This window comes from Vombatus ursinus, unplaced genomic scaffold (genome assembly GCF_900497805.2).
Source record: "Vombatus ursinus unplaced genomic scaffold, bare-nosed wombat genome assembly UNPS02007284.1, whole genome shotgun sequence".
NCBI lineage: Eukaryota > Metazoa > Chordata > Mammalia > Diprotodontia > Vombatidae > Vombatus > Vombatus ursinus.
This window is the reverse complement of record NW_020947062.1, coordinates 12,611,753-12,621,623: the sequence shown is the minus strand read 5'-3', so window position 1 is coordinate 12,621,623 and position 9,871 is coordinate 12,611,753. Positions and strand designations below refer to the sequence as shown.

Genomic DNA, 9,871 nt, shown 5'->3' with positions numbered 1-9,871 from the left:
GAGGAAGGAACCCCAAATGGGGTCACGACTGAAAACGATTGAACAAGTCAAACAGAAGGGAGGGAGGGCACTAGCAGATGGGGGGAGGGGGAGATGTTGAGGGGCAGGGAGGCGACCAGGGCGGGGGGTGCACTGATAAAGGCTCGCGCAGAAGGTGGTGCTTGAGCTGCTTCAAGAAGCTCTGTCCTAGCTGTGACCTTAGACAAGCCTCTTTTCATCTCTGGGCTGTGGTTTCCACCCCCCTCCCCCTGCTCCAGGCCGAGCCCCTCCCCCGCTCGCCAGGCGCTCTAGCGCTCCGCTGCGCCCGCCCATCCCTCCTCCCAGGACCGTGCCTCTCCCGAACCCTGCAGCGCCGGCGCGCGCCACCCGGGGGCGCTGTAGCGGGAGGCCGGCTCTCTGAGCAAACTGCGAGGCCCCGCCTTTTCCGGCTCTCCCTGGGCCGGTTTTCCCGGCACTCCCCGCGAGGCCCCGGCTCCTGGGGTCACCTTTCCGAGCCTTTGGCCTTCCGCCGTTCGTGCTGCCGGCCTGGGCTCGTGCGCGAGGCCCTGCTTTGCAGAAACCAGCCACGGTGAGAGAGGAAGCCGCTCGGGGTCGGCGCGTCCTGAGGCGTCCGGGCCCGGGACGGGGGCAGCGGCGGCGGCTGCTCGGCCTCTCGGGGCTCGGGGGCGGGGGAGGAGGAAGAAGGACGGGACCCGCACGGCCGGGGGAGGTCGCTGGGCCGGACCGCCCTTCAGGAGGCCCTTCTCAGGCCTGGGGTGTGTGTGGGGGGGGGCCGAAGGAGGTATTAATACTCATCACAAGTACCGTGTCATTTGGTGTTTACAACCGCCTTAGAAAGTAGGCGCTATTATTGTCCCCATCCTACAGATGAGGACAAAGGAGGCAGGCAGATTAAGTGACTTGCCCGAGGTCTCCCAGCTGCTAAAGTGTCCTAGACAGGGTTTGATAGCATAAAGGCGAGAAACAACAGCCTTGCGTTCGGGGGGCTTCCGTTTTGACGAGGGAGGGAAGAGCGAAGAAGGTGAAGGGGGGGCGCGAGGTTTAAAACAAGGGGGGTACAAGGGAAAGCTTTGGGGAGTCGGGATGGGAAGAAGGTGAGGCAGGTGAGATGATGGAAGGGGGCAAGGATGGGGACAGGCGACATTGGGAAGAAGATGGGGGCAAAGGAGAGGAAAAAGGGAGAGAGCCAGAAGTAGGGGTAGGAGGGAGGGAGGTTTGTAAGGGAGACCTTGGCCCTGCCTTTTCCAAACCTGAGACAGTGGCTTTTGTGTCATCGAACCATGATCCAGACTAGAAAGAAAGTTGAGCCTCATCTTTTTACAGAGAAGGAATCTGAAGTCCAGAGAGACTGAGACATGCCTTCAAGGCTACACAGAAATTGGAGGGAGTTCTGGGACTACAATCCATATTTCTCAAAGTATAGTATGTCATCCACTAATTCAAGAGCAGTATAGTAATGTTGGTGCTCCATCTGCTTCCTCCATGATTAACTGGGACCCAGTCTGGTACAGTGGAAAGATTGGCATAGGAATGAGTTCAGATCCCACTTCTGAAGCTTACTACTTAACTAACCTTGGGCAAACCGCTTAACTTTATTGGGCATCAGTTTTCTCATCTGTGAAATGAGGGAGTTGGACTACATGACCTTGGAGATCCCTTCTAAGTCCAACATGATTGACTTCTTTCACCTAATAATAATAATGGAGATATACATAGAAGTTACATGCATTATTTCATTTGTTGAGAAGCAATGCAAGATGTCACCAAAAACATTTGTGACCCGGAAAGGAAGTAGGCCCATCATATAGCAGTTATGATAAAGATAGACTTCTAGTTGGATTTATGGAAGGATATATTGAAGAATCAAAAAAGTTGAGATATCGAATGAATTATAATATGTGGCAGTAGAAGGAATATCTAAATTGATCAAACAGGGTGTCTGATAATACTCTCAGTCTTTCTCTCTCTTGGTTTGGAAGACCTGGGTTTTAATTCTTGCCCTACCATTTACTGTCCATATAGTATCCTTCAAGGCGTGTCGTATCTGCCACCTTATCCCGGCAGCCTTTCTAGACCCTACTGTTGTTATCATTGTCTCCTTCCTTCAACTGCCTCACATTTTGTAAATTTATCTCCCCAGTAGAATAGAAGGATATACCCTGTTTGAAAGTAAGAGCTACTTTTTCTTTTGTCTTTGCATCCCTAGTTCCCAGGTGCTAGAGTTGGACTTAGGAAGGCCTGGGCAAATCACTTAATCTCTCTGCCTCAATTTCTTTATCTGTAAAATTTTGAGGGGAGATGGTCTCTTCCAGCTTTAATTTTATGATTCCACAAAATTCTTCTTGAATGAATGAACGTCTGACCTTGGTCAAGTCACTTCTTTGGACCTCAGTTTCTTCATTTACATGAAGGGATTAGACTAAATGGTTGCTCTGGTCCCTTCCAGCTCTAAATTTATGATCCAGAGATCCCTTACCACATGATCTTTTTTGTTGAAGGCACCTAAAGGCAAATGTTTAATTTATAAATGTAGAACTAGAAAAGATCTCAAGATCATCAGGTCCAGCCCCTTAATTTTGCACTTGAGGTGCTGAGGTATCTTAAGAGGTATCTGCAACTCTAAAGCTGTGTAAAAAAGCGTAGGGAACTCAAGTGTAAGGTAAAAGAATCAATTTTGACAAGTGGAATTTATATTCTTGAAGGGTTTTTTCCACAAATGACTGCTGCCATTTACTTACAGGTTTCTGTACATTTAAGTAAATATAATTCCTGCCTTCCTAAATTAAGATTGTGCATGGGCTCAGTTTGTTGGGAGGGCTAAAGGGTGGGCTGAAATGACACCAGGAATTGAAGTGAATTGAAGTTATATTATAGCCCTCACTCACAACTATGTCCTGTGAAGAACAGTTGAGGAATGAGAGACTTAGTGGGAGCATAACAGGTATCTGTTATATTTGAAAGATTGTCTTTTGGGAAGGATTAATTTATACTATATGAAAATACAGCATACTGTGGTGAGAATAATAAACTACTTGTTTTGTGACCTTGATGGAGTCACTGAATCCCGGTTTCCCCATCAGTAATATTGAGAGGTAGAGGGGGCTGGGGCAGAGATAATTGTTTAGGAAAAAAGCATTTTGTAGTCTGTAAATCTCTGTGTCAGGTATATTGGCTCCAAAAGGTAGAACCTGATCAGAACAATATTTAAAAGTTATGGGGAACTAAATTGCAGCCTAGGTTAGGAGGAAAGAGGCAGGTTGATGTACTCGAAATTTGTGTACGTTCCCTACACTAAATAAATCACAGTTCCAGTCCAGTATTATAAGGAAAAACTTTTTTAAAAGAACTCTATAATAGTGGAATGAGTTTCTTGAATAGTGAGTTTCCTGTGACCAACAAGCTTTAAATTAAGTATTTAGTAAGTAGTAGACACCTTGGTAGGCCCCAGGGATGCAAATACAAAAAACCCCTTCCCTCATGGAGCTTACATTCTACCAGGAGATGCAATATGTACATATATATTTTACGTTCATATATATGATACTATATTTTGGCCAGTGCACAGAGATTCCAGGCAATGGAGTGCTGCTATAGGAGGAACAGAGGGACACGAGACAAACCAGTTTGGTTTTTATAATACTCTAGGCTAGAAGTAATGGGGTCCTGGACTAAGGTGGTTAATATAGGAGTAAAAAGAAAAGATGCAAAAATAGAAAATGACAAGATTTGATAACTGATTGGATATATGAGATTGAACTGTTCAGTAAATATTTATTAAGTGCCTGCCATGTCAAGCAGTATGCTAAGTTCTGGGGATACAAAAAGGCAAAAACAGTCCCCACCTTCAAGGAGCTTACAATCTCATGGGGGAGCAAACATGCAAACAAATATATACAAAGCAAGCAATATTATTAAAAGAAGGAAGACACTGGGATTAAGAGGGATCAGGGAAGGTTTCCTATAGGAGGTGGGATTTTAGTTGGGACTTAAAGAAAGCCAGAGAGGTCAGTCATCAGAGTGGAGGAGGGAGAGCATTCCAGGCATGGAGGACAGCCAGAGAGAGAATGTTCAGAGCTGAGAGATGGAGGGTCTTGTTCATGGAACAGCCAGCAGGCTTGATCTAAGAGTTTGTATCAGGGAGTAAGGTGTAGGAAGACTGGAAAGATTGGGCAGGGGGAGGTTGGGGGTTGGTTATGATTGGCTTTGAGCATTTTGGAGACAATGGGAAGCCACCAGAGTAGGGAGGTAACATGAGCCAGACCTGTGCATTGTCACAGGAGAAAAGGGGGCATATTGGAGACATGTTGTAAAGATGAAATGGACAGGCCTTGGACACAGCTTGAATATGAGAGGTAGGAGTGGGACCCAGAGGCTAGGTGAGTCGATGGGAGAGATAGTGAGGAATTCAAGATGATTCTTAGGTTGTGGGACAGACTTTGCCTAAAGTTAAACTATGAAATAAGATTAAAACCTAGTCTTTTGACTTATATTTACAAGTCTTTTCACTACCCCATAATAACTATAATACTATACTTTAAGGATTCACAATTTTCCTCACTATGGTACTCCTAATAATAAATTGTGGCTTTTTTATGCTTTAGTAGATTATAGTGAGTGACAGTGACTGAAGAAAACTTCTGGGGGCCAACCATATGATGATGTGTAACAGTAGTGGCTAATAGGCTTTCCTCACACCACTATGAGGCAGGTGGTGTGATTATTCCTGTTTTACAGATTAGGTCACTGAGGTTTAGAGAAGTTCACTGTCATTTGGGTGGACACTGGAAGTTAGGTGTCCCAACTCCAGATCAAGGGTTCATTCTGTTATACATCACTTTATTGTCCTGATCAGTGAAAGGCAGAAGGTAATGGGAGAATTTGCACTATACTCTATAATAGCCATCAGCAGCATAGTCTTTAAGAGACACAGGTATTTCCAAGTTGGATTTTTCAATACCAGAAGAGCTTTATTTAGAATTTCAAAAGAAAAGGAGTTTTTGTTTGTTTTTGCCACCTTCTGCCTGTTAGACCTATCACCCCTTTCTCTTCTCTCCTCAGGGTTACCTCTGGTCTTTCCTTCCCTGAAATGCCTTGTGTTTGAAAATTATCCCTCCAGGCACCCCACCTCCACTATTAGGTTAGCAAGCAATCTGATAAAAGTAATTAATACTAAAATGAGTGGCACTAGATGGAGAGTTTATTTGCATTTTAAAGTTGAGCTTCATTAATGAATTTCAGTGGTGGACTATTGGTACCATCTTTCCCATTATGATTTCCCAACAGCCAAAAAAGTTATGATTGTTTGAATTCTGAACAGAATATTTGAATAAAGGTCCCAAAGGACCTGATATTCACTGATATGAGTGAATATATAAATGGAAAAATATTAAAAGCTAACTAGTGAGGGAATTCTGCTAATTTGGGGATGCAAATATAAACGGGAAGTGGTGCTTACTTTGTAATTGGGGAAAAAACTAACACCACTAGGAAAGTGATGGCCAGAGAAGAGTGTTTTGTACAGGGAATAGGGAGAGCCAAATGATTGATTAGTCTTTTCTAGCACTTGTAGTATTGGTCTGATTACTTTTCTAGAGCTAGAGTGGAAAGGGGAGAGGGGATGGTTACGCTAGCAGGATGACATGGAGATGGCTATGCAGTGGTGCTGGGCCCAAGACCGGTAAGATATGATAGAATATTCACCACTCAGAATTCATTATCCTTGCTCCATGCCTGAAAACAGGAGGCACTCAGCACTTTAGAGCCATAAAATGTCATGTCTTACAGGAATCTTAAGAAAAGTGTCTAGGTTAATCCCCTGATCTTACAATGAGGCACCTGAGACCCAGAGAGGAGTGATTTGACCATGGTCATACAATGAGTTGAGATCACTCTGTGAGTTTCTAACCTATGATACTTCTCTTATCAACTCACTTCTAAAAGGTATTAATGTTATCACAAAAATAACTAGATCGTGTACCCAGAACCTAAATAAAAACTAGGCAATAAACTGACCTCCCCCAAATAAAGTATTGTAATTTTAGATTACTAAAGCAATCATAGGATTTAGGATTGGAAAGGAATCTTAAGAGATTTTTTACATATTTTGTTTTATAAAGGAAGAAACTGAAGAGGTTAAGGTACTTAACCCAGATCATACAAGGATCACCAGAGTAGAGAACCCAAGTTCCCTCACTTCAAATCCAGGGCTCTTTCTGTTATGCCTTACTATCCTTCCTATACTCTCCCTGGTCAGACCATAACCCAAAGTATTTTAAGCAGGCTTAGACTAGACCTTAGTGACCCCTCCCTTCTGATTCTGTAATGCTATGTATGATTCTATGAAACAAGAATGCAAGACTGCATGTGATAAGTACCACTATGAATGGTGTGGATACGAAGTGCTATTGAAGATTCAGAGGAAGTAACAATGGTGGTAAGCAGGGAACCTTCCATGAAAGAGGGAGATCTCATGAAACCTGTATCTCTTGAAAGAATGGAAAGGATTTGGAATCCTGAAAGGGGAGGGGAGCATGGCATTTAGGGAATGGGGACAGTGAGGAAAAATGGCTTAGAAGGCTCAATAAATATTTTTTGAACGAATAATAATCTGAACTTTTAGTAGTGTGAAGTACCTTAATTTACTGCTACTATTAATTTTCAGATGTTGCAGAACTTGATGAAAAATGTTTGGACTCCACTGAAGCCCTACTATACCCAGGTTTACCAGGAGATCTGGATAGGAATGGGTGTGATGGGGTACATTGTTTACAAAATCAGAAGTGCTGGTAAGTTGCATTATGTTTGGTTCTTGGGAGATGAGAAGGGAGGAAAAGGGTTGGGGAAAAGGATTCTTGTGGGGAGTCAGGGATTGGCAAAATTAATTCCCATACAAACCTTGATTTTAGTAATTTGTATCAGGTTAAATAGGGGCATATTTAGCATACTGAACAGCTGTATCTGTCTTAAATATTGTGTTGGAAAACATTTTTGCTTTAAACTATTTGATATGGCAAATTGGGAGCAGGGAAGACATAAGCTTTTTTAAATACAAGATTTGGAAAGCATTGTTAATAGCTTTTCTGGTTTTCCTGTTTTGGAGCCCTTTTGAAAAACCTAGTAATTTTATGTATTACATTAGGTAATGAAGAGCTCAACTAGGTATTGCTCAAAATAATTCTTGAGTGGTATGTCTTCTAAGGCATTCAATTATGTGACAGTTTGTTACTTAATTGGAAGTAATGAATAAAAAGATATTACTTTATAACACACTGATAATATGTTGTTCTAATTTTTAGATAAAAAAAGCAAAGCTTTGAAAGGTAAGTCTTTTGGGGATGGGTATGAGATAGGGATGGGTTCCTTTTCTTAAAATAATGTTTTTGGTACTGTAGAACAAAAGTTTTCAAAAATATGAAATGCAAAGGGAATATTTCAGAATATCATATTTAAGGTATATATGTAGTTGTAGTAAAGTAGAATTCTCAAAGCAATTTTTGCTGTTTTATGTCCTAAATATTTTCTTTGAAATTGTCAAAGAAGGTTATATAGTAATTTGAGTGGTATCCAAGATCTTTGATAATTTGATAGGAGTTGGGGGAGTGGGAGTGTAGGGGGTGGGCTCAAACCAGTAGTTAGACCATGCTGTCACTTTTAAATAAACTACTGATAATGAAGTAATATATTTAATTCAAAACTTGGTGAAATTACACTCATTTGATTACAACCAGGTTCTGAATATTTTCTTCTTTCCCATTGCAATTTCACAACAGCCAAAAAAGTTACTGTTGTTTGAACTCTGAACAGAATATTTGTTTAATAGCAAATGAGAAACTTTACAGAGCAGCTAGATAAGTTGAAGTGGTTTTACTTGGTGTCAGTTATGACTATTTCATTACCCTGGCTATCTCACTTAAATAAATAAATGTTTATGGAAATAAAATATTTTTTATTTAAACTATCCATTATTTTGAAATTAATTTAAAGCTTGCTTTTTTCTAATAGGAAATTAACATTTATGTTTCCTGTTAGTTTTATCTTTGCCTCCTTTACTAGCAAATTGCAATCTATTTTGTTTGTATTATTTTCTAAATTACAGTACAATTTCTCCTGTATTTTTGTTTCCAAAGGTTCAGATTCAGCTGCTCCTGCTCATGGACATCATTAACTGAATTTACCTTAGGATTATGCATAATGTGAAACATCAGGCTGGCTGTAAATTTGGGCATTTGACCATAGAAGAAAGAATGCAAGGGTTTCCCATGTTAACTTTTAGGCTTTTGTTCATACAGTGAAATAAAGTCATATATATACAAGGAAATTATTGTGTTCCAATTCAATTAAAATATCATCCCTTTTTTGTTTATCTGGTTCTCACAACTTTGATCTATCTTTGATCAAATGCAAATTCAGCATTTGGTTTGTAATGTATCTGGTGGATTAACTGTAATTACCTCTAAAGTAAAATGATTAAAATTTTTGGAACTATCAGATTTTTGTAAATTTAGAGGAGCTGAGTGATGTCAATGAATATCTTGATTTGCTTTAAACTTGGTGATGGGGTTCAACCCAGGACTCAATAATTGAGTTTTTAATAAGGTTTAGTCTTAAAGGTTTGAAGAAGGAAATTTCTCAAAAAATATGTTTTAACTGACCACATGGAAAAGAAAAAAACCATGAATCCCCAAATCTTATTTCCTATAATGAATTCTTTCTTTTCCCCCCTGCCCCTATACACACATACATTATGTTTTATAATTTGTTTAATTAACCTTTTAGCTAATATTAGAGAAATTTAAATGTTAAGAGTGGAAATAAGCATTCACTGTGTGATCCAGGATTACAAGATTATTTTATTCCTTTGTACTTGAAAGTTTCCATGTAGCTCTGGTCTTTTCATAAGGAATACTTGGAAATCCTCGTTCATTAAGGGTCCATTTTTTCCCCCTGTAGCATTATACTCAGTTTTGTTAGATACATGCTTTCTAGCTATAAGCCCATAACCTTTGCCTTCTGGAATATATATTCCAGGTTCTCTGCTGCAAGAAAGAGCAAGGAAGTATATGAGCTGCTTTACAGTAGTGGTTGCTATATTGTGTGTGATCCTGAATGTGACTCTCTGCTTCAATTCTTTCTCTCTGCTTGTAGTATTTTATCTTTAACCTGGAAGCACTGGATTTTGGCTGTGATGTTCCTGGGAATTGTCATTTTGGGATTTCTTTCTGTAGGTCACCAGTGGATTCTTTCTTTCTCCAGCTGTCCCTTTGGTTCTAAGAGATCTGGGCAATTTTCTTTTGAGATTTCTTGAAATAAAATATGTAGGCTCTTTTTTTGGTTGTGGTGTTCAGGGAGTCCATTGATTCTTGCTTGCCTTTCCTCCATCGTCTTGGCTCCACCCCTGAGTCCAAAGGGGCTTGATCTGTTTTCCACATCGGTTGTTTTTGCCATGAGGCACCTTACATTTTTTGCTATTTTTTATTGTTTTTATTTCATGTCATTTCATGGAGTCTTTGGCGTGTTTGGTCCATTCAGATTTTCAGGGAGTATGTTGTTTGGACAAGGTTTTGTACCTCTTGTGCCAAGCTGTAATTTCCTTTCCAATTCTTATATAACTCATTTCTTTTCCAGTTTTTCCTTCAAGCACTCCCATTTATAAACTTTTCAAACTCTTGCTTCATCTCTTAAAGGAATTCTGTTGATTTTGTGCCCAAGTTGTGGTTTGGTATTTTTTTTTATTATTTATTTTTAGTTTTCAGCATTCACTTCCACAAGATTTTGAGTTCTAGATTTTCTTCCCATCTCGTCCCTCCCCCCACCACCCCAAGACGGCATGCATTCTGAATACCCGTTCCACTAATCTGTCTCCCCCTCCTCT

General features: G+C 40.5%; 1 protein-coding gene across 1 annotated transcript; it reads left to right on the top strand.

Moving 5' to 3' along the window:
- The first annotated feature begins 447 nt into the window (after positions 1–447).
- On the top strand, positions 448–8,317 carry ATP5MPL (ATP synthase membrane subunit 6.8PL). The gene is made up of 4 exons (XM_027849227.1): positions 448–568; positions 6,662–6,785; positions 7,296–7,319; positions 8,127–8,317. Exons 2-4 carry the CDS (start codon positions 6,662–6,664, stop codon positions 8,162–8,164), a joined length of 186 nt encoding a protein of 61 aa, XP_027705028.1. The 5' UTR covers positions 448–568; the 3' UTR covers positions 8,165–8,317.
- Positions 8,318–9,871: the final 1,554 nt, after the last annotated feature.

Bases quoted from the DNA above. Each gene is read 5' to 3' on its own strand.
- ATP5MPL (XM_027849227.1), top strand. From the start codon at position 6,662: ATGTTGCAGAACTTGATGAAAAATGTTTGGACTCCACTGAAGCCCTAC. The intron at 6,786-7,295 runs GTAAGTTGCATT...TCTAATTTTTAG, and splicing joins TTACAAAATCAGAAGTGCTG to ATAAAAAAAGCAAAGCTTTG. The intron at 7,320-8,126 runs GTAAGTCTTTTG...TTGTTTCCAAAG, and splicing joins AAAAAGCAAAGCTTTGAAAG to GTTCAGATTCAGCTGCTCCT.